Genomic DNA, 22,595 nt, shown 5'->3' with positions numbered 1-22,595 from the left:
ATCATCATCATCACTGCGTCTTGGCTCTATCAACATCTTGGCAACCCGTGCTTCCTATCCGAACAACGTCACGGCTACCCGTTACACTCACTTAGAACTCAAAAACTTATCAATACCCTGCATTCATTCTACCCTTTGCGGCACCATGGCGGATACAAATACATCCACGTCCTCGAATAGCAGCCCACCCATCAACCCTGCGGCCGAACCGTTTGTACCCCGAGCAACAGTGCCATGCGCCGGAGAGCAGCTCATCGTAGTTTCTTATGGCTACCGACGGCTAACGATGCCAAAGCCAGCGACTTACGACCACCTCGTCCGGATAGTTCGACATCAATTCACCATTCCCTACCCAACTTGGACCCACATCGTGTTTCACTTTCACGGGACAACCTTTACACTTGAAATGAACAACAACACGTTCAGCTCCCTAAGGCACATGGATACTCTCCGACTCCAGACTGACCGAGACATGTGCTTCTTCATATCCAACAGTACGTTACGGACAGAGTCGCCGACATGGAGGCAAACGGCGTACAACACCGCTAACGTTGGCCGACACAGGGATCGGCCATTCCCCCTCCATGTGGTCCGAGACTACACTCACCATACCATCCAACATGACGATCAGGCAAATCAGACAATTATATGCGACGGGGTCCAACATGGATTTGGACGACGTTCTCTTTCTATGGTGTGGACTGGTGCTTGTTGACGAGCACACGCCTTTTGACATCGCACGCGGCAAGGTGCTCTATGTTTCTGCGCAGCACCCTCGAATGTTTCATTAGCCAGGGATTGGCTTGGGCGGTTTCTGATGGGTTGAAAATGGTCACATATTTCGAACCTCGGCGTGATTCAGGCAGCAGCAAGTGAGCAGACGGAGGATGGCGCAGGGACGGCTGACTATAGCGTGTTTTCGAGACCAGACGATATAGCGAACAGGAATACCCATCATTGCTTCAGTTTCGCTGTTGGTGTTCCTATAGGAGTCAATATCCACAGCGACATCACTGAGTATGCTGATAATCTCAACCCCGGCGTCAGGACGCACTGGCGTTTGTGAGGGTCGCCCGGGCTGTGTCGCCGAGTTGGCAAGGGCTTAACGGCGTCAGTGTGGATATTCCAAGCGTGCTTGCTGATAGATTTCCACTAACTAGTCAGTAAGATGCTTGTGAGGTCTCCATTTATGACACCGAGCAAAGTGAATTGTTTCTGGAACACAGACCCTATGAGAGCCTCTAAGCTACGACCAACACCGACATCTCTAATCTCGACCACCTTCTAGATATCTTGGCGATTTCTACCTTCGGACTAGCGTTACCAAGCTTGGAATCTTGACGCCAGGTTTCCTTACGGCTACCTTGATTAGATAATCTCTATCTCACACACTCTCTCTCCCATTTGGCTGGCTCACTCGATCATTCTCTCTCCTCTCTGCTGCATGCAGAGAGTGACTCGTGAAAGATATTCGGACTCACCGTCATTTGACCCTTCCCCCCCCCAGGTATCCCGCTTCTTGTCGCTTCAGTGTCTCGCCCTCCGGGCAGTATCTCGCCAGCCATGTTGCCGCCGAGCTCGAGAGCTTCCTCGGTGGACAGCGATCACCAAGACGCCATGGATGACGTGCGCACCGCCCCTGTCTTCAAGGCTCTCTTTCCCTCCTTCATGTCGGAGAACGTCTCGGACATGAAGATCACTTGCGGCGGCGGTGCCTACAGTGTCCATAAAGTAGTTCTTTGCGGCCAGTCCCCATTCTTCGACAAGGCTCTAGCCGGGAGTCCCAAGATAATAAATTGATAGGTTTTCAACAAAGGGCCAATGAAGCACTCATCAAAACCAGCTCTAATTCTTTCTCAAAGGGAGCAGCAACCGCCACCGTCGACCTCCCCGAAGACGATCCGGACATCCTCGAGAGATTTCTGGAGTACCTCTACACCGGAAACTACGACGACAAAGTCCTGCCCAAACTGAGCACGCCGGCAAATATAGCTTTGATGAACCATGAAGAAATAATGGAGGAGCTGAGCCATCCTCCTGGCGTCGTATTACCGGTTCGTCCGCTCAAGGGGCCTCGCGATTCAGAACCGAAACCGGGCGGAAGGGGGACGAAATTGTCTGGAAGTGCCTTTGATAGCGACGACGATTCCGATGACTCTGACTACCAAGAAGGCGACCATGGCCGGAAACCGCCGGGCCCCGAAGACTGTTTTGAGACTGAAAACGAGGAGGAGTACGACAAGCTCTGTGTCGAGATCGAACAGGACTGCGTCGCAATCCAGGCCGTGGTCGATGAGGACCAGGTGACCGACAGGAACGCCTTCATCCGCCACCAGGCCGTCGTGCGCAATGACCTCTTCCTGCACCTGCGGGTGTACGTCATGGCTGATAAGTTTGCCGTGCCGGCCCTCAAGCTCCTCGCGCGCAACCGCTTCTACCGCGCCGCAGAGCTAGCGTGGGAAGTGGCCGAAGAGTTCCACGCCGTCGTCGACGAGCTGTACACAAACACCCCCGAGACGGACGTCGACATGCGCGGCATCGTCTGCCGCCTCGTCGGGAACAACGTGTTCGACGACCGGGTGATGGAGAGGCTGGAGCCGGTCATGAGGAAGCACGGCGATTTCGCCGTCGGCGTGCTCAAGCACTCCATCGCTGAGCGCAGGGAGCGCTGGTGTTGAAAATAATAGGCCAGCTACCCCATACGGTTGCCACTGGCTAGACGGATGCGGCTCATTTTCAAATTAAAGCTTTATCTAGACCAACTATCCAAGAGGCGTAAAACTCGTCTGTTACAGTAGCACACATGGCACTGCAGACTCTTCGGCCAACGAAGCAGCCTTCACTCAACCGTTGAAGTTGGCCCCTTAGACTCTCGCCGGAAACTCATATACAGCTGCAGGTAGCACTCTATCATGCATGGGGATTCCTTTTTGTGCTCTGATTGGGCATGTTGACTTCGACGCAGTCCCCAAAGCCATCTTTGATGGCCCTCCTCGACCGACGTATGGGACTTCTGCTCTTTTACAAAGTTTAACAATAGAGTCTGATCTATATTACTTTCCATCTTTGTGATATGCTCTTTGGTAAACTCGCCATGCAAGTTGTCTATCTAAGTACCAGGCGCAGGTCTATTGTTATGACGCCCACCCGCCGCCCCCAGTCCCTTGTGTGAGCTTCTCCTTATGCTCCAGCAACCACCCCTTCACTGTCGTCGGCTTCCGTCCCAAAGTCCTCTCCACAAAGTTATTCAGGGACCACATCACCTCGTGCGACTCCTCGTACTTGAAAAAGTTCCAAAGGACCTGCACGATCTGCGGCCCCATGACCGGACCGTAAAACCCAGAAAACGCCTCGAAGTCGCCTTCGTAACCGATGGGCTCTCCCAGGACCTCGGACAGGATGCCGGCGACCTCTCGGTACGTGAGCCAGTCGTGGCCGTTGTTCATGGTGTGGAACGCGCCAATGTGCTTCGCATTGTCCGACAGGAAGAGCCGGGCAGCAACCTCGCCGATATCTCTAGGGTCGATAAAGGGGACACGGTGCTCCGGCCAAATGAGGGTCTTCTTGGCGAGGACAGGCCGGATCTGGATCCAGAAGTTGTCGATGAACGTGGCGCCCGAGTTGATGTATGTGACGGGGAGCCCGCTCTCGTCGAGGATGCGCTTGGCGATGGGGTGCTCAACCGCGAGAGACCCGGGCCCAACGGTGGCGGGTATCTGCGCGGGCGGGATCTCCGGAAACACCCCCACGAGACGGATGATGTGGATGGCGCTGTTGGCTTCCTTCAGCGCCGTCACCAGGTTCGTCATGGCCTCCTGCTCAGAGAGACCGCCGGGGGTGATGACGAAGACGCCTTCGATGCCGCTGACGGCCGCCGAGAGAGACGCCACGTCGCTGTAGTTGGCTTCGACGACCTCTGCATTCGGGAAGGCGTCTTGGAGCTGTTTCTTCTTGTTGGGGCTGCTTGTGGCGAGACGCAGCTTGATCGAGGGCGCTTCCCGGGTGAGGTACTCTGTCAGTGGGCGGCCGATGTGAGCAGCCGCGCCAAAGATGAGGATGCTTTTAGGGATTGGCTTGATAAAGGTAGACATGTTGGGACAGTTGATGCGGCCAACGCCTTATGCTGGGAAAAGGGCGAGGGAAGGGTTCGAGTAGGATGTTCCTTGTTTTCGGATGTTGTGTGCGATGAAGTCAGTCTATTGGTTCTTCTCTGAGGTACAACAGAGATGGGAGTTATATAACTTTCACCGCGTTGGAACGATATCGTGTCTTGTCCGGATTCCCGTCTTCGCGGCCCGGGCGGGAGTCCCGATCGGGTCTTGTCTGGTCCCCGGACGCCGAGGCTTGAAGTGTACAAGCTAGGAACGAGATCCCAGGGGCAATAACCGACTCTTCGCCTGTTTGACCGATGCCTCGGGGAGCCATGAAGAACACCAGTTAGGATCGTCGGTCATATTAAAATGGAGACGCTCTCCGCCGGGGTTGACGCATCGCGAGCCCGCTGACATAAGCGGAGTCGGGTTCGGGGGAGCGAAGTCAAGGCACGTTACGTTTCGGGACATTCGAAATAGATTGAACTGGTGTCAAGCTGTACTACCAGGTAACTGTATTGGTCTGCTCTCCTTGGAGTTGGAGGATAAGAGACGAACTGAGTTACCTATCAGTACACAACCTTGATTGGCCTCTGTACTGTGTACTGTACAGCCTCTAACACAACTCACTGACTCCAGATGCAGAAGGTTTAATATGGGGGGCTCTAGTGATGGCGATATGGGTGATGACGTGAGAAAAACAGCAGTAGTCTGCTGAGAGACAGAAGATAATTCTAAGTGCTTTTATCGACACGGGCTTCAACATTTGATGTCGTGCTTCGCTTCTACATCCTTCTCCAGCCCTACGTCCTCCTCGTCTCTCGGGGCCTGGCTCTCAATGAACAAATCTCCATTGGTCTCGTCGACCGGGAAAGGCCAGATCTTCCAGCAAGTCCAGTAGGTGATACCCGCAATAAGAGTGCTGACCAGCCAGCTTAAGCTGTACAAATACACTGCACCCTTGGGAACCCCTTTCGCACCGCATGCAGCCGCCAGGCCGGGCATGTTGGGCACTATGGCGAGGATGAAGGCAACGACGGCTCTCGGGTTGACGCCGAGAGTGTAGTAATGGATGCCCCTGGGGTCGTAGAGCGACGAAACATGGACTTGACGCTTGCGGCAGATCCAAAAGTCGCAGATGATGACGCCGGCGATGGCACCGAGAAAAAGAGAATATCCTCCAAGGAAAGAGGAGAAGGACTTGGCGCTAGGCATTGCAAAGTTAGCTACGGCGCGATACATTTCGAGGCGATGGGGGCGTGAAATTACCTGTACTGGATGTACCAAGGCACGGCACAAACACCAAATATGGCACAAATGTACGCTCCGCGTCTGTTGTTGATGTATCTTGGAAACCAAAGAGACAGATCATTACTGAAAGACACGCTGTTGGCGCTGATGTTGGTCCCAATGACCGCAAACGCCCAGCACAGGCCCGCGAAGAACTGCGCGGCGCGGTTGTTCCAGAGACGAGCGACTTCCAGGGGGTTCCAGGTGACCTTGCCGTAGATGACCTCGGAAGCGCTGCTGACTGTGGCGCCGAGGACACCGCACATGGTGACGAGAATGACCAAACCTACGGCCTGGGTCCAGAATACCTGTCGAGGCTCCTTGGCGTAGCGAGTGAAGTCTGGCATGTTCAGGGCGAGGGTTGCCTTGGGGCCGATGGCACTCGTGATACATTGGAAGAAGACGACGACGGCGGGCGTGCCGTCCTTGATGACGGTAGGTTTCGAGAAGGTTGGCCCGAAGCCCTTGGCTAGGAGGTGTTGGAAGCGTGCTACTGGGCTGGGGGGTCTTGAGATCAAGAGAAGGGAGACTCACCGGCAACAAGAGCCCAGATGAACAACGTCAGACCAAATATGGGCATGATGACAGTCTTGACCATGAACATGTACCTCAAACTGCTGACATGCAGCCAAAGCAGTGGCAGCTGGACAATGATGAACAAGAAGAAGCACAACAGCTCGGCACTGGTGACGTGTGCGCTCGCCGGGAGGTGGTTTGGAAAGTTGTCGAACGAGGGCCAGATGGCCGCGATCATGACTTGCAGGCACTGGCCGCCCTGGAACGACTGCGTGCCGAACCAGATGCAAGCGACGACACCTCTAACAAACACCGCCGCGTACGAACCGCGGATGCCGAACGACGCTCGTGTCAGAACCGGGAAGTTGATGCCGAGATAGCACCCGACGTATCCGTCGAGCATGGCCGGGACGCAGACCAAGACGTGGCCGATGAAGACGGCGAGGATGGCGAATCCCGGGTTAAGGCCTTTCGATACCGACGTCGACGAGACTGTTTCGCAAAGAGCCAGTCAGTGACTCAGTGTCCCCTTCTAGCCGAAGATGGATGCAAATAACGACGACTGTACGCACCTTGATACATGGAAATGGAAAAGGCTTCAGCGATCCAGAACCCGAGCAAGCTCGGCCAGCCCCAGGTGCGCTCCGGCGAGCCCAGCGGGATCGGGTCCATGTCCTTATTGGATAGCCGGCCGCCTTCGGTCCCGAGCGCCTCGCTCTCGGAGCGGAGAACCAAGCGCTTCCGGAGACCCATGATTTCGATTTGTGTTTTCCCGTCCAGTGTGTTGATGATGGAATGAGGAGCGTCAGGCCGGTGTGGTGCTGAACACGGCTGGAGTGTCTCGACGCAGAGGATTCCTCTTTTTGATTTTCTAATTCGATTCCAAACCTTAACGACAAGTTGTTTTGAGTTTTCTTTTCAGGAATTCTTGTGTCCGGATTACTCCTGGTGTCTTACTTTGTCTCCGCGGCACCGCTTATCAGGAGTGATCCGGCTATCACGCCCAGCCCGCTCCTCACCCCCTTGTCGGTTCTTTGAAGATAGCGTTGATAGGCGTTGGTGCGCTATCAGAGTACTAGTCCGGGTATAGCCATTCCATTGGCCTATCTGGCTGTCCTATCCGACAGACACAGAACTCCGGATAGGGCACAGTCTGTTCTTATCCGTGGAAAGCCCCGGTGGCGAGAGTCTCTAGATTATCGATAGTGTTCTCAAGCCACCGGGACGGAATTTCAAGACCTGGAAAGTAATGATTGGAGTAGGGAAAAGGTCTGTATCCATGATCCATGATATATCGGTGAAACTAGCAGATCTGTCGGGGAATACCAACGAACTTACCCTTCAACTTTCAGGTCTATTTTCTTGTCTCAGCATGGCACCCATCGCGACGCTTGACTTGAAGCCGTCCTTGGCATCCACAATACTGGACCCGATGGTCTTTCCTTCATCAAGTGCGGACAAGAGGTTGAGAGAACTCTGGTACATGCACGGAGAGCCGCATAGCACAAAGTACGAATTGATCCCGAATCACCAAGGAGTTGGATGCTGACTGTCGTTCAATTTAGATTCTCAAATCCAAAACTGACGAGTGTCGCCGCGCTGGTAGAGCACAATGCCGCCACTCAGCCGTCGCAGCCCGCATTCATATATCCTGTTGGCAACTCATTCGATATTCTGGACTGGGCCCAAGTGCACCAGCTGAGTTGCAAAGCCTCAGAATACTATCGCGAGCAGTTCCAGAGACAACTGGACATCGCCAATGATATTGGCAAGCAGCCTACGTTTGCATTGCTGGGAACCGGCAGTTCGATCGCCTACTTGATCACCCAAATCGCTCTCAATCGCCTCCGTGTGCGGACGCTGCTTCTCAGTAACAAGAACTCGACCGAAACCAGGAATCACCTGCTTAAAGTGTGCAATGCTGTGGCGATTATTGTAGACGAAGCTAACGAGGCGTCACTTCGCGGAGACGACGACGGATGTGAACTGCCAGTAACCCAGCTTGTTGGTCTGAACGAGCTGCAGAGACGCAGCGGCATTGACGGAAAGACTCTGGTAGCCTATGAGACGAACGATGAGTGGAACTTACACTCCATGATCATCCATTCCTCGGGGTCGACTGGCGTACCCAAGCCCATCATACACACCAACCGGAGTTTGTGCCAAATCGGACGTATGTATAGACTCATGCCGGAGTACTTCATCGAAAACTGGTACCTCTGTTTTCCCCTGTGAGTGTGCTAGTGGTTCCGAATGATGAAGCAAAACACTCACACAAGTACCGCAGATTTCATATTGCTGGCCTATCCATCGCCCTCTCCGGCATACCAAACGGGCTGCCAACCACTCTGCCCCCTGAGAAGTGGCCTCCAGCTCCGAGTGCCATTCTCTCGGCATGGAAAACTCTGGATTCCTTGGGATATCCTGCCGACTGCCTTCACTGTGCGCCTTCGGTGATTGAAGACTTGGTGGAATACATCTCCCTGACGACAAAAGACTTCACCCCCTTTACCAGGCTGAAGGTTCTTCAACCCGGCGGAGCGCCACTCTTGCCAACTACTTTGTCCAAGCTCCAGTCTCTCGGCGTGAACATCAAGACCACGTACGGAACGACCGAAACCGGCCCGCCGTTCAGAACGATTCCGCACACAAGGGAAAACCCGGACGTCTATCGCTTTCGCAACCTATATCCGGAGTCACCGTTCGTGCGGATGGAACCCGTTGGAGAGGGTCTGTTCGAGTGCGTCGTGTACAAAGGCTTCCCTCTGGCAGCGGAGCTCTGGCTCGACGACGACGCGCCCAACCCGTACCGCACTGGCGATCTGTTTCTTGAGGAGCCCCCGGCGAGCGGGTACTTTGTGCTCCAGGGTCGCCGGGATGATATTCTGGTCCATTCGAACGGAGAGAAGAGTCATGCTGCGGCACTCGCCATGGCCCTTGAGGAGGACAAGACGAGCGTGGTGAAGAAGACGGCTGTCTTTGGGACTGGGAAGCCCTGTCCCTCTGTCGTTGTCGAAGTTGACTGGGACAGGGTAGACAGCCAACGACTGGGAAAAAACCTCGAGGAAGCCGTTTGGAGTTCGGTCAGCTGCGTCAACGAGAAGTCGCCGATGTATTCCAGGATTCCTCGGCAGTTGATGCTCATCCTCGAAAGGGGTGAGACTCTGCCAGTCACGCCGAAAGGGAACGTCCGGCGCAACATTGCCTGGGGACTCTTTGGCCATCGGGTCGAGGACTTGTACGACCGCTTCTTGGGCAAGTCGGAGACTGTCCCTTGTCTCACCGACGGACCGATAGACGAAGGGGGATCCTCGACCATGCAGACAGTCCAGGAAGTAGTCGCAGATACCTTCGGCGTCATGGTCGAAGAGGTCAAGCCTGATCGCAACTGGTACGAACTCGGGCTTGACTCTCTCAAAGCTGTCGAGATCCGCTCGAAGCTGGTCAGGTCGTTTGGCAACTTCCCTTTGATGTTTGTCTTTGAGTACCCAACAGCAGAAGGACTTTTCAACTTTCTCCGTCGCTCCGGTGATGCCACCTTCAGCGCCAACGGCATGATTAACAAAGAGCGACACGAGTGGATCAAGTCAACCATCCAACGCCTGAACAGCGAAGTAGACCACTGGGCCCAATCGACAGGCTCAACAGCTGAATGCAATGACGGTGAAGTTGTCTACCTGACGGGGGCAAGCGGTTCACTGGGCAATGCGCTTCTGGAGGTCCTGGTTCAGCTCTCATCTGTGAAGGCAGTCTACTGCGCCGTCCGTGGGACCGATCCCCAAGCTCGAGTTGTAGAGTCACTCAGGGCCAGGGGATATCCCGAGGAAATCTACCAGAGCGACAAGATTCGCGGGATAGGCTACGACATGACGGACGAAAGGCTAGGTGTGGACCAGCAGACGTACCAAAAGCTGGCGGACGAGGTCACAGTCGTGATGCACAACGCGTGGAAACTGGACTTCAACCAGCCAGTCCAGCAGTTCGAGGCTGACTGTCTTCGAGGTACGTTTTCCCATGTCACCGTACAACAAAAGGCATAGATAGACTGACCATTCTTCAGGCACAATGAGCCTGATGTCCTTTTGTCTCAAAGGCAAGAAAAAGACGTTGTCGTTCATGAGCAGCGTGGCCGCCGCGATGGGAAGTCCGGCCGGAACCGTAGTCCCGGAACTGCCCCTCGGTCCGGATCCCGCAAACGCTCTGGCGACTGGATACGCGCAGTCCAAGTTCATCGTTGAGCAGCTGACGCAACACTACGCTTCCTCGCACAACGTGCCCGTGCGTGTCCTCCGAGTCGGCCAGCTCTGCGGCCACACCAGATTGGGGACGTGGAACCACACAGAAATGTGGCCGATCATGATGATGACCGGCTTGGACTTTCTGTCGGCTATGCCGGTGTTGAAGACAGAGGTGGACTGGCTTCCGGTCGATGTGTGTGCAGAGGCCATTCAAGAGGCCGTGCTCACTTCGAGGGAGGCCTCTTACACGGTGACGAACCTCACAAACCCGGATACCATTTCATGGGATGAGCTGCTCGAAACTCTTGAGGAAGCTTCTGGAAGGCAGTTTGAGCGACTTGCCATGAGGGAATGGGTGGCTCGGTTGGAGGCCAAGTCGAATGGCAGCACAGGGGCTAATCAGACGCCAGCAATGAAGCTATTGGGATTTTTCCAAGCCATGGCCGAGGGCGGCGGAAACGGCGAAGGGGTGACGTTCAAGACCAGAGCAGACTCAGGCCGACATGTTGATGTTGCAATGGTGCGTGGGTGGCTGGATAGCTGGCGTCAAGAGGGTAAACTAGTTTGAGGTTCTCGTCAAAGGTATCATGATTCTGTTCTGTCACTATCGCCCGTTGCTGTTGTCTGTTGCTATTGTTTGCTACCATTGTCTGACAGCATTACATCCGTCACTATCATCCATAGCCAGCCGTCCTGCCATTCATATTCACTGCCAGAAATACCGTCGCGGCTAGCGCTAAAAGTTGTCAGAACACACCATCAACCCGTTGAAAACAAAGAGGGTTGGTCTTCCATTGGATCAACATCCCATTGCTACAAATTCCGACTTGAAGCCGCCTCTGCCGCCGCGGGCGTGAGATCGATGAGCTTTCCCAGCCCAGCCACAAAGACGGCGTCTAAGCGAAGCAGACTCAGGTTGAGGAGATCACAGCTCCTCGACTTTATGCGCAACAGACTCCGCCACTGCGTGAGGAGATTCAGCGAATCCTCGGCATCTGCCGGCGTCGAAGAGAGGGCGAACAACAAGACGATGAAGTTGCTAGCAATCGCAAAGTTGACACGGGAATCTGTGTTTTGTCAGTTAACGTGGAACCCGTATGTATCTAGTAATTCAGAACGAAGGCGTCGTACAAGAATGCCAAAAGGCCTCCAGATGATGGGCGCCCAATTTGGACAGGAAGTCGTACATCTCGCGAGCGACGGCCATGGCGCCCGTCCGCAACGCTGCGCGGGCTTCGACAGGGGCCTCTGTGCTCTTCGGTCGCAGGAGCGCCTTGAAGACGGCGACTTTGGCCGTGATGTAGGCCAGTCTCAGGCTTCCGTTGCCGTCGAGTCCGTGGAACGGTGTCGCTGCGCTGGGCTGACCACCTACGTCCGGGTGGCTTTGCAGCCACTCCGCCAGCTCGATCCGCAACGGCCTGGCGACTTCGAAACTTGCTTCCAAGGATTTCGAAAGTGTCCTCGTTGCTTTTATAGAGCTGCCGGACACTCAGTCAACTCCATCTCGTTGTATGGTTTTCATGATATCACAGGGGGGGAGGAGGGACTTACAACATGTTTTGATGGATGCTGGACACGATTTGGGTGAGCGATGCCAGGTGGAGGAAATGATGTGATACGGCAGGCTCTTCTTCCAGTCCAGACAGCTCGCCAAAATCACTTGTAGTAAGCGGCGAGACGTCCCAGTCGCATTCTTGGATGTGCGAACTCCTGCCGAAATTCAAGCTCAGCCATCGGTCTTGGACGTAGACGGCCCAGGCCAGACGCCGACGCAGGCGCTTCTCCCAAGGGGGGATTGACCAGTCGGCCGGGTCCAGGTTGAGACCGAGACATTGTGCGAGCGCTACGGTGTCGGCCAGCATGACCCATTTGAACGGCGTGTCTGCCACATGTCGGTTGGTTGGGCGTCGTTGGATCATCAGCAACATGGTCTGGACGGTGGCAAGGGAAGGGGTATGGAACTGGGAGAGAGCGGCCATCCATGCGAGCTCGAAGAGTCGGTCTGCTGAGGGTGGAGTATAGACATCTGCACAGAGCTTATCGTCAAAGACCCAGAATGGCAGCGTATGTCCGTAGATCGCTGCCAGCAGAGAGGCTGGAAACGCTGATGGTTCGCTGTGAATCTCGCCAAGTGTGAATTCCACAGACACCACAGGGAAATATGGCTGGACGTAACGCCAGAACCTGGTGGCTGTTCAATTTGAGGTTTAAAAACGTGAACTGGGGGGTTGTCTTACAGGTTTATGAGTCTCTTTCCAACATCATCAGAAACCATACCCGTGATCTCAGCCCTGATGTCAGCCTCGCTCATGCCGAGGTCGCCAGGCTTTGCGTTGCTCGCCAACGAGTTGCTCTGGACCATGAAGTGGACCGGTACCCCGTCGTCCATACCCATGTTTCGGATTCGAAGCTGTGGAAACCTGCATTCATCCTTGTCGTCGAATTGATACAAGTTGAGCAGGTATGGGTCAGACTCGCCGCTGAGGCCAATGACTTGGGCGTTGTGGCCGGGCTTTGCATCCAGTGACGACGGAGAGAGGACATGGCCGTCTTTGTGATGCTCTTCAGCAGCTGGGGGAGAAGATTGCGTGATGACTTGTGCCGGGCTCACCGAGTCCTCTCCCACTCGAGCATAGATGACCTGCTCAACCGGAGACTCCATGTCCGAAGATGGCGATGTTGAGTTGACATCCGAAGCTGCCGCCTGTTTGTGCTGATACAGAGCCTCATCGGCATCGCCCGAGGGACTCCGGTAGCGCCCCGCCGTCCGTCTCCTCTTGTTCGGGCCCTCGACAAAGGTGCAGTCTTTTCCCTGCCTCTTGCATAGCTCACACGGCGGGGGGCCGCAGAGCAGACAGGCTGCGCGTTTGTAGCGGCAGAAGTCGCAGGGATGCCGATTCCTATTGTTGCACGACGTGGTCCGGGATTGTGTGGCGATCTCCATCATGTCCAGCCTTCAAAACATCATTATTATCATCAACCCTTAGACCTTGAGTAAGATTCCAAGAAGGCCGGTTATCATGTTTGTTGCTTTCGACATGAACTTTCCCCGCGCCCCCCCACAAACAGACGCGGTTGAGCTGCAGTTAGTTGTCCGGGGGGGCTGTATGATAACGGAGAATTGGCCGATTGGGCGAGGGACAAACAACCCTGCAATCAACAGCACGCAGACCGAAGGATCTATACCCGCGTAATGCAATCAGTGGTCTTGTTCATCACGCTTTATTAACTATCAAAGGACCACAATATCCTCAAATCCAGTCCTGGCCCCTTGCTTTGCGCCCTGCAGCGGAGCTCTTGTATACGCCCCTTTTCGCCGTGGCGCCGCCCATCCGCACCAAACCCACGAGATGATGTACCCCGGCCAACACGCCATCGACAACCTGCACATCATCTCCAACGGCGGCTTCGACGGCCGGCTTCAGAGGCGTCATGCCCGCACATCCTAGCAGCAGCACGTCGGCGCCCTTCTCCTCCACCAACCGCTTGCCGACGTTGGCCATGATGCCCATCACCTCGTCCTGGCTCTTCTCGTGGAGATCCAGCACGCCCAGCCCGCACGAGAGCACGCCGGCGCAGGACGTCGAGAAGCCGTAGTGGTGGATGCTGTCCTCGTGCAGCACCCTGGACCGCTCGCTCACAGCGATGAGACCGAAGCGGCCCCCGAGTGTCCGCGCAGCGAAGAGCGAAGCCTCCATGATGCCGATGACGGGCTGGCGCGGCAGTTCCTCGCGGAGCATGCGGATGAGGGCGTGGTCGGAGTAGCACGCCACGAGGACCGCGTCGTGGGTCGCTGCGAGAGGGAGGACTGCCCGCGCGGCGGCCGCTGCGGACATGACATTGTCGAAACTGCCCTCGATGGCCGACGGAGAAGGCCTGGGTGCGGTAAATCCAGTGACGATCACGTCCGAGGGTAGTTGGCTCTCAACCATGGCGACGCATGCGTCGGTCATGGCGCGCGTGCTGTTCGGGTTGACGAGGAGGACGCGAATCTTTTTGTCCTTCTTCCCGTGAACGCCATTCACCAGTGTTCGTCCTTGAGGACCCAGTTTGGGAGGTTCTACGACGCCGGTCTGCTCCGTGATACAGCTGTAGTGCTCTACCCGCCGATGCCTGGCAAAGTCAAAGGTGCGCTCCTTGCCCGGTCGACACGCGTCAAGGTTGATCTCGGCGTACACCACCTCGTCTTCGATCGTGGATGCTTCGGCGATGAGCTCGCCTTCAGGCCCGGTAATGCAGCTCCCCCCAATGAGGTCGTACTTCCCGTCGTCCAGCCCGCATCTGGCCGCGCTGATGCTGAAGCACGCGTTCGTGTAGCTGTGCGCCTGCATGACCAGCTTGTGATGGAATAGGGCCTTGCTGCGCGCTTCGTCCGGGTCCATGTCGGCGCTGGAACCCCAGAGATGAGGCGCGAAGCCCGCCGTGTTGTAGCCGCAGAAAACGACTTCGACGCCCTGCAGGCCCAAGACGCGCCAGCTCTCGGCCCACCGCCTGTCGTTACAGATCATCATGCCGAAGATGGGGTCTCCCCGTTGTTCCGGTGACGACGGAACGAGGTCTGGTACGCGGAAGGCGTTGAAGCCGAGGTCGCCGGGCTTGAAGTACCTCTTCTCCAACTGGTTGGTGGCATTGGGATCTGCGAACGGCTCAAAGTCGCCAGGGAGGTGAATTTTGCGATACTTGGACAGAATCGAGCCGCTCTTGGCGTGGAAGTAGACGCACGAATTGAAGGTCTCGCCATCGTCCGTCTTTTCGGCGAACCCAACCGCGATGTCGGTGCCGCGCTCGGTGGCTTTGTCGAACAGGGGTTTGGTCTGAGGTTGCGTGACGATGTCGCCGTGCTCGAAGAAGGAGTCGAGTTCCACGGGGTCGTTGATGAGATGACGGGGGAAGAATGTCGTGAAGGCGGTTTCGGGGAAGAGAACGAGTTGAGCTCCTTTGGCCGCGGCATCATCGAGAAGCGCGAGCATGCGGTCCAGCGTCTTGCTGCGAGCGTCGGTGTAATTCGTGGCGCCCATCTGGGCCGCTGCCACCTTAAGCGTTCGTGATGCCATTGTGATGTGATGTATATTCCCGATATTACTCTCTTCACTGGAACCAACTCTCTGGATCTCCGATCAGACGCGAGCTGCTTAGAAGCGACTTAAGCTCACGCGTTTTGTCTCTGATGCGACGTGCTTCTTAAGCGCCGCGCCGGCAAACATCTTCTCTTACCGGAGAGTTGTCTCCTCACCAACAGCTTCGAACCCGGTCGCTCGCTAACCCCAGCCTGCTTCATGCAACTGACTGTCGATCCGGTGGCGGCGGGCGATAAGCATTTCGATAGGCTCGCAGGATGCATCAAAGTGCCTATCTGGATCCCGAGGCCTATCGCTATCTCGTCCCAACTTCGCCTATCTCTATGCGGCGCAGCAACTGGACCCATTTCTCTTTATCAAAGATCTCGGTGTTCCTGTCAGATCGCCGGTATGCTGAGATGGGAAATGGCTCTGGGTCCAAGTCTTTGGAACAAAGTAACGGGTGAAAATAATCACAAAGACTCCATTCAACCTAGCTGAGCGTATTTTCGTTTGAAGTGCCAAGAGAACCCAAAGATTCAAGGGTAAACCTTCACAATGGAAGTTGATCTCATCATTGACAATGCCACGGTGGTAAGTGTTTTAGCGATTGAACCCTCATCCGAAATCCTTTCCAACTAACATGACACCAAGGCGACAGCATCCGATATCCATCAGAACCAAGAAATTGTCGTTCGCGATGGCAAGATCCTTGCCGTTGGGCAAGGCTTGAAGTCCGTCTTCTCAGCGAAGCAAGTCATCGACGCCCAGCATGGCTTTGTCATGCCCGGCGGCGTGGACTCTCACGTTCATCTCGACCAAGTGAGCAGCGTCTCATCCATCAATCCATCATCAGAATGACATCTCACACGAACGCGCAGGACAATTCACCAACAGGAGACAACTTTGAGACGGGCACAAGGTCAGCCGTCGCCGGTGGCACAACAACCATCCTCGCCTTCGCCACCCAGGACCGCAACCAGGAGTCCCTCCACCCAGCCGTCACGGACTACCACTCCCGCGCCAACGCCAAGTCCTACTGCGACTACGGCTTCCACATCATCCTCACGAACCCGACCCAAACCATCCTGCGCGACGAACTCCCCCACTACGTGAACGAGGGCATCACCTCCGTGAAACTGTACATGACCTATGAGCCGATGCAGCTCCGTGACGGCGAGATCCTGGACGTCATGATGGCGACGCGGAGCCTGGGCATGACGACCATGGTCCACGCCGAGAACGCCGACATGATCTCCTGGATAACCCGCCGGCTAGCTGAGCAGAAGCTCACGGCGCCGTACTACCACGCCATCAGCAGGCCCAACATCGCCGAGGACGAGGCGACGTACCGCGTCATCGCGCTGGCCGAGCTCTCCGACGTGCCCATTCTCATCGTTCACATGTCTTCGAAGACGGCCGCGACGCACGTCAGAAGCGCGCAGACGAGGCTGCTTCCCATCCATGCGGAGACGTGTCCGCACTACCTTTACCTCACCGCCGACGCGCTGCGGCCGAACGATCCCGCACATGACGCCTTCTCCGGCGCGAAGCACATCTGCAGTCCGCCGCTGAGGGAAGACCGCCTGGATTTGGAGGCGATGTGGGCGGGTATCATCAACGGGACGTTCACGACGTTCAGTTCGGACCACGCGCCGAGCAAGTACGATCACCCCTCGGGGAAGAAGGCTGGCCTGGGCGGTGACGGGTCGATGAGATACGACAACGTCCCCAACGGGCTCCCGGGCGTGGAGACGCGCATGCCGGTGTTGTTCCAGGGGGGCGTGCTGTCGGGAAGGGTGTCTCCGCAGAAGTTCGTCGAGGTGACGGCGACGAATCCCGCGAAGCTGTATGGCTTGGGCAAGACGAAGGGTACCATCGCTGCGGGCTACGATGCCGACTTCGTGATCTGGTATCCGACTGCTGAGCAGAACTCCGGAGGGGTGACGATGGAGCCCTTCGTGCTGGAAAACGAGATGCTTCATCACGATATTGACTATTCTCCCTTTGAAGGCATGAAGTTTGAAAATTGGCCGAGGTATACCATAGTCAGGGGCAAGGTTGTCTGGGATCGCGATAATGGGGGCGTTGTTGGTGAGATGGGGTATGGCGAGTTTCTGCGTCGTGGGAGGAGCACGTTGAGCAAGCCGCGGAACCAGTGGGTAAACGAGTTCCAGCCGGTACCGGAGGTTAAGAACTGAATTGGAAACTTCTCTTAATGTTCAAAGAACGATGAATGGCAGCGTGTCGATTGTCCATTCTCGTCGAGATCGTTGGTCCTCTATGCTACGTCAGTGAACCGATCATTGTTGACCTCAAAATTGTGCCAGTTCAAAATCAGACAATCCAGATGCACTGAGATTCTCAGCAGGAATGTGTAGGCAGACCTATTGAGACCCATAACCAAAATAGATCTACAATCTACAGTGCTCTCGGTCAGGAAACCATGGCCCCCGAGTGCTCTGTGACTAAAAGCTGACTGCATCAATAGTCTCTCGACTTCGCTTGGTATCTGAATAACACCACATCTAATTCTCACCCACTCTTCATTCCTGCTTCGTATATAAGCTGACAAGATTCTTGGGCGGCTCCACATCGAAAGCAACAACACCCATCAGCTGTCTTACTGTACATGAGAGATGCAGTTCTGGACTTGGGGGCTAGCCACGTTTCAAGCACCAGGGCTCCTACGACTGTAAGAAAGTAGTATTTGTGACTTTTATGGGCGCCAAGCAATGGCCGTCTGATGGTTTGCGGAAATATTTAAGAAGCAGGCAAATACATAGCCTCAGCCTCGTCCTCATCAGCCTGTCATTTTGTTACAGAGAGGCAACGAGAAGCCTTTAGTTCCACATCGCAGATGATCGAACCTCTGCTGGAAGTGATTCCGACCATCACTATCCCCATATGCTGTCTGATATTGTTTCTCGTCTGCAGCCTTCTCTGGCGGGCGTCCCCAGTCTCGCAAGAACCCCCAGTCCTGCGCTCCAAGTTGCCTTTCCTAGGGCATTTCCTGAGTCTTCTAAAATTCAAATACCAGTATCATGTCAATAATCAGTATGTTGTGTCTTTCATATACTCCTATAGTGAGGTCAGACTGTACAGTCGTCCACTTACGATAAAGCAGCAAAAAGTACAACCTGTCTGCGTACACATTGCCTATCCTCGGCGGCAAACTTTACGTAGCATCATCGCCACAACTAGCAGCATCCGTTTTTGAGAAGCGCACGCTCAGCTTCGAGCCTCTGATCGATAGCTTTGTCCGCACCCTAGTAGGCCTGGACGGCCAGGGAATGCAGCTGTGGACTGATCCCGAGTTCCGCACCGCCATATTTAGAGTCCTCTACAGAGGCCTCGGTGGACAGTCGCTGGCTGATCTCACCACGGGGGCTGTCAGCAAGGCAGCCGACTTTTTCAACGAACTATCACCGGGCCAGCTGGAAGTGGTTGATTTTTATGCTTGGATCCGCAAAGTCGTGGCCACAAACGTCATGAGTTGCTTTTACGGGGATCTGAGCCCGTTCAGTAATCCAAGAGTCTTGCAGAGTTTCTGGTAACCAACACTTTTCGTCTGTGGCAAACTCTCTCTGTCTCTTTCTTTCTCCCTCTCTTTGTGCGACAGAAATAAGCTGATATTGGACCTCTAGGACGTACAATGATGAGATGCACAAACTCCTGCCCGGCATCGCGCCCTCGCTGGTCGCCGCCAACGCCTACGAAGCAAGAACCGAAGTAATCAAGGCTTTGGAAACATACATCAGAAAAGAAAATGACTTCGGAGATGACGTACCCCAGTTCACCAGAGACAGATTCAACGCCGAGCGAAAGTTCGGCATGTCCATCCACGACAGCGCCAAGATCGAGGTCCTTCTGGCCACCGCTCTTGCGAACGTTCCCACGCTGACGTATTGGCTCATCACCCATATCTACAACCAGCCCGAGCTTCTGGCCAGGATCCGGGAGGAGCTACTCGGCGCTGCAGTCCAAGACGATTCCACCAGCGCCGAGGAGCTCCAGATCACGCTACGCCTCGGCGAAATCAAAGATCGATGTCCCCTGCTCTTCTCGTGTCTTCAAGAGACGCAACGTCACAACATTGTCGATAGCATCACCAGAACGGTGATGAAGGACACGGCGATATCGGACGGTGGCCGGTCCTATCTCCTCAAAAAAGGGAATAGTGTCCAAATGCCCCTCAGCGTTTTACACGCCAACCCGAACGTATGGGGGGACGATTCCGATGTTTGGATCGGTGACAGATCACTGAAACTGGGCTATATGACATCTACGCCGCCTGGTTTCCACCCGTTCGGTGGCGGTAAGCACATTTGGTGAGTATCGTCCGCCCTCCCGAAACGAGAAGAGTTGCCTGACGGTATACTGTACACAGCCCCGGTCGCCACCTTGCAAACAGCTTGACTATCGGGTTCGCTGCCCAGTTGCTTCTCAATTTCGACGTCAGTGGCGTTGACGACAGCATTCTTCGGGTCCCGAAGGCTGAAGTTCCTTGGCCAACGACCGGGATTGGGAGACCGGAGTCGAAACAGGACTTGGGAGCCCGAATCAGCCGACGGAAAGGATGGGAGCATGTCAAGTGGTCTGTAGTGTGCTAAGATGTGCGATCTAGAACGATCCGCTAGATTGATGCGTGTCTATGCTAGATACCATCCCCAGGCCTTAGACATGTCTGTCTCATATCCCCGTTTCTTCTCTTCTTACCATACAAACTCCAAAACTCTTTGCATTAATAAACGTACTCAAAGTTGGGGTTCTCCTTGTCTGTCATGTCGGTGAAAGCGGTAGCATTGAGCTCGTCCGCCACGTAGTTGCCGCTCGCCCGCATCTCCGCCCGCAGCCTCTCCTTCTTCTTGTTCTCCCAGATAAAGGCGTAGCGAAAGACGAAGAAGAGGGCGAGCTCGATGCAGTTGGCGACCAAGAGCGATCCGATGCCCAGGTGGTACGAGGGAGCCTGGTTGGCCTTGTAGAAGAAGGGGCTCGCAATGTTGCCGATGCAGGCGCCGAACCAGATCATGCCGGAGACGATCATCTTCTTGGACTGGCCGCCTGTGTTGGAAGTGATAAGGGACAGAGAGAGGACGAAGGAGGCCTGGTATGAGCCAGTAAGGTAACTACGCACATCGAGTCAGCCGTGTTTTGATTATTACCCAAGCACGAGGGAGAGACATACAAGCAGATCAACCGGCCGATGTAGGCGTCAGCCGGTGCCAAGAGAAAGCCAAGAGCTCCGCCAATGGTGGGCAGCATGAAGAGAGCGCACACAAGCGTGCGGCTGTTGGCCGGCAAATATCTGTTCGCCAAGGCACCAAGTCCGATCCAGATGACGACCAAGGCGCCCTGGGGGATGCCAAGCAGCGCCGTCTCGAGCGTCCCGAAGCCAAGGCCCTTGATGACCAGGGTGGAGAAGTTGGAGATGCCGCCGTTGGGCACGTTGGACATGAAACCCAGCAGGGTGAAGAGCCAGGTCTTGTAGTCGAGGTAGGCCTCCTTGATCTGGCCCCAGTTGATGCGGCGCTGCTCGATGCCCGTCTGGTTGCGGCGCATGCGGGCGATCATGATGAGCTTCTCATCGTGGGTGAAGCCCCAGATCGTCCGGGGCGAGTTGGGCAGCATGACGGCGAGGATGATGGCCCAGAAGGCGCAGAAGGCGCCGACGACGAGGAACTCGTATCGCCATGATGCGAGGGCGCCTTTGATGTTTCCGATCCCGTAGCCTGGGGTTCATCATCATCATGGGTCAGTTGACATGTTGCGACACCGTTGACGAGACAGAGTGAGAGAGAGAGACTTACCGATGAGACCACCGCCGGCAACACCAACGCCGTTCCAGGCATACCACGCCGCGATGCGAGAGGGCTGCTCGGAGCGGGTGTAGTACATGGAGGTGATCAACATGAAGGCGGGATCCGCAATGGCCTCAAAGGCTCCCGAGAGAACTCGCAGAGCGAGGAGACCACCAAAGTTCTGGGCCGCGGCCTGCGCCATGAGCAGGGCTCCCCACATGAAGATGTTGAAGGAGAGGTACCATGCCGGCCGGCAACGCTGCATGATGAGGTTGGAGGGGATGGCCCAGACGAGCCATCCGAAGTAGAAGGAGCTCGAGAGCCATGAGTACTCTTCGCCTTTGAGGTGGAGGCCCTCTTTCAGACCGAAGATTGCGGCGTACGATCTGCGAGTGAAGCGGTCAGCAAACGCCTTTCCCTACTTTCGTGTGCTGGAAGCGGCGGCAGGCTGTACAAGGTGGTCTTGTCGACGTAGTAGAAGAAGTAGCAGATTCCAAGCAGAGGCAGAATGCGCATGTCGAGCTTGCGGAGGAGACGCTTCTCCTCGGCCTGGTCTATCGATTCATCGTTCGGGTACCTCGCCAGGGCCTGCATGTAGATCTCTGGGTGTTGTTGCTGGACATCATCGGTCTCGATGTGAGGTTTCTGGAGGTCTTGCTCGAGGTGTTCGACGTCGCTCCTGCGGGACTTGGCGTCATCCGCGGCGGTGGAAGTGGCATCGGCCATATGGAATGATGGGTTCTTTTATCTCGGACGGCGTCCGGGTCTCAGTTGGTGCTCCTCGTGGTCTCGTCGGAGTTGTGACGTGCAGAAACGACAATTACCCGTGCCTCACAGATATCAGGGAGAGAGAGAGTTCCGGCAAATGCCCCGAGGGGTGCGGCTTGTGGCTCCTCAAATACTCGACATCGCAAGGAAAGAGCAAGCGCTTAGGACATCCTCCAGAGATCCTGATACCGACTCTTCGGTTTCGGGCAACTCCCGACAGAGATCCTCGAGGCGTTCGCTAGGCGATCTGGGCAAGCTTTGCCGCGCCCTCCACCCACCACGAGTTTCCCGAGTCACGTCTGGGGTGCGGGGTATGATAGTTCCGATGGACGGGGGTTTAACATCGGACGTCATCGGATTAACATGGCAGATGCTTGGACGGGCTTTCTTTACACCAGGTATCGTCGTTGACTGAACAAACGGAGAACCCATAACGACAAGAACCCGAGGACGGCCCATTCCACGCGCCTCTAGTCGTGTCTCCCGCGCATCAAAACAACCATTGATCACTGTTCTCATCCATCTGTTAGACGTTCGCTGTTTGATGCTAGAAAGCAAAGGCTCAACTGGCAGTGTTCACTCCAACCGCGGGGTTCCGTCCGAGCTTTGTCACTTCTCCGGCTTATTGCCCGTGGGGAACATGCGGGTATGGGGTCCGGAGATGGGGACCTCGCCCACCACTTGCGGGGTGCTCGCCGACTTTTTATGGAAACATTGGTCTAAAACCGGACGCTCCATCATCTCTGAGTGGTGGAACAAGTTTTCCCGTCGTTCCATCCTTTCACTACCCAAGCAGTGGAGCAGTAGCCAAGAGGCTTAACACTGGTCCAAAAG

At 55.5% G+C, this 22,595-nt stretch overlaps 9 protein-coding genes across 9 annotated transcripts; 4 read left to right on the top strand and 5 right to left on the bottom strand.

Moving 5' to 3' along the window:
* Positions 1-1,563: 1,563 nt before the first annotated feature.
* On the top strand, positions 1,564-2,678 carry CDEST_14321 (Putative BTB/POZ domain-containing protein; the record flags this gene model as incomplete). The annotated part of the gene is made up of 2 exons (XM_062930477.1): positions 1,564-1,780; positions 1,804-2,678. The coding sequence occupies 2 exons, from the start codon at positions 1,564-1,566 to the stop codon at positions 2,676-2,678; spliced, it is 1,092 nt and encodes a 363-aa protein (XP_062786528.1).
* Positions 2,679-3,045: 367 nt separating this feature from the next.
* CDEST_14320 (Putative NmrA-like domain, NAD(P)-binding domain superfamily) lies at positions 3,046-4,417 on the bottom strand. The gene has a single exon (XM_062930476.1). The coding sequence runs from the start codon at positions 4,089-4,091 to the stop codon at positions 3,135-3,137; it is 957 nt and encodes a 318-aa protein (XP_062786527.1). The 5' UTR covers positions 4,092-4,417; the 3' UTR covers positions 3,046-3,134.
* Positions 4,418-4,850: 433 nt separating this feature from the next.
* CDEST_14319 (Putative purine-cytosine permease) lies at positions 4,851-6,650 on the bottom strand (the record flags this gene model as incomplete). The annotated part of the gene is made up of 4 exons (XM_062930475.1): positions 4,851-5,298; positions 5,361-5,850; positions 5,916-6,389; positions 6,470-6,650. 4 exons carry the CDS (start codon positions 6,648-6,650, stop codon positions 4,851-4,853), a joined length of 1,593 nt encoding a protein of 530 aa, XP_062786526.1.
* A 619-nt stretch (positions 6,651-7,269) lies between these two features.
* On the top strand, positions 7,270-10,849 carry CDEST_14318 (Putative AMP-dependent synthetase/ligase domain, phosphopantetheine binding ACP domain, AMP-binding; the record flags this gene model as incomplete). The annotated part of the gene is made up of 4 exons (XM_062930474.1): positions 7,270-7,406; positions 7,463-8,128; positions 8,185-9,899; positions 9,958-10,849. 4 exons carry the CDS (start codon positions 7,270-7,272, stop codon positions 10,701-10,703), a joined length of 3,264 nt encoding a protein of 1,087 aa, XP_062786525.1. The 3' UTR covers positions 10,704-10,849.
* A 99-nt stretch (positions 10,850-10,948) lies between these two features.
* On the bottom strand, positions 10,949-13,079 carry CDEST_14317 (uncharacterized protein; the record flags this gene model as incomplete). The annotated part of the gene is made up of 4 exons (XM_062930473.1): positions 10,949-11,202; positions 11,267-11,613; positions 11,687-12,319; positions 12,373-13,079. The coding sequence occupies 4 exons, from the start codon at positions 13,077-13,079 to the stop codon at positions 10,949-10,951; spliced, it is 1,941 nt and encodes a 646-aa protein (XP_062786524.1).
* Positions 13,080-13,386: 307 nt separating this feature from the next.
* Positions 13,387-15,189, bottom strand: CDEST_14316 (Putative carbon-nitrogen hydrolase, asp/Glu/hydantoin racemase; the record flags this gene model as incomplete). The annotated part of the gene is made up of 1 exon (XM_062930472.1): positions 13,387-15,189. The coding sequence occupies one exon, from the start codon at positions 15,187-15,189 to the stop codon at positions 13,387-13,389; it is 1,803 nt and encodes a 600-aa protein (XP_062786523.1).
* Positions 15,190-15,750: 561 nt separating this feature from the next.
* Positions 15,751-17,393, top strand: CDEST_14315 (Putative metal-dependent hydrolase, composite domain superfamily, hydantoinase/dihydropyrimidinase; the record flags this gene model as incomplete). Its single annotated transcript, XM_062930471.1, has 3 exons — positions 15,751-15,786; positions 15,847-16,014; positions 16,074-17,393. The coding sequence occupies 3 exons, from the start codon at positions 15,751-15,753 to the stop codon at positions 17,391-17,393; spliced, it is 1,524 nt and encodes a 507-aa protein (XP_062786522.1).
* Positions 17,394-18,052: 659 nt separating this feature from the next.
* Positions 18,053-19,805, top strand: CDEST_14314 (Putative cytochrome P450; the record flags this gene model as incomplete). Its single annotated transcript, XM_062930470.1, has 4 exons — positions 18,053-18,249; positions 18,320-18,745; positions 18,840-19,523; positions 19,583-19,805. 4 exons carry the CDS (start codon positions 18,053-18,055, stop codon positions 19,803-19,805), a joined length of 1,530 nt encoding a protein of 509 aa, XP_062786521.1.
* Positions 19,799-21,977, bottom strand: CDEST_14313 (Putative major facilitator superfamily, MFS transporter superfamily). The gene is made up of 4 exons (XM_062930469.1): positions 21,448-21,977; positions 21,003-21,379; positions 20,381-20,924; positions 19,799-20,321 (listed from the first exon to the last, which is right to left on the bottom strand). Exons 1-4 carry the CDS (start codon positions 21,717-21,719, stop codon positions 19,937-19,939), a joined length of 1,578 nt encoding a protein of 525 aa, XP_062786520.1. The 5' UTR covers positions 21,720-21,977; the 3' UTR covers positions 19,799-19,936.
* Positions 21,978-22,595: the final 618 nt, after the last annotated feature.

Source organism: Colletotrichum destructivum, chromosome 10, assembly GCF_034447905.1.
Source record: "Colletotrichum destructivum chromosome 10, complete sequence".
Lineage (NCBI taxonomy): Eukaryota > Fungi > Ascomycota > Sordariomycetes > Glomerellales > Glomerellaceae > Colletotrichum > Colletotrichum destructivum.
The sequence above is the reverse complement of the archived record's forward strand: the minus strand, read 5'-3'. Positions and strand labels throughout refer to the sequence as shown.

What these genes read in the sequence shown, in the direction of transcription:
- CDEST_14320 (XM_062930476.1), bottom strand. Translation starts at nt 4,091, where the DNA reads ATGTCTACCTTTATCAAGCCAATCCCTAAAAGCATCCTCATCTTTGGC.
- CDEST_14313 (XM_062930469.1), bottom strand. Translation starts at nt 21,719, where the DNA reads ATGGCCGATGCCACTTCCACCGCCGCGGATGACGCCAAGTCCCGCAGG. An exon ending in TACGTCGACAAGACCACCTT is followed by an intron (nt 21,380 to 21,447) that starts GTACAGCCTGCC and finishes CTTCACTCGCAG; the next exon opens with ATCGTACGCCGCAATCTTCG. An exon ending in ATCGGCCGGTTGATCTGCTT is followed by an intron (nt 20,322 to 20,380) that starts GTATGTCTCTCC and finishes CGATGTGCGTAG; the next exon opens with TTACCTTACTGGCTCATACC.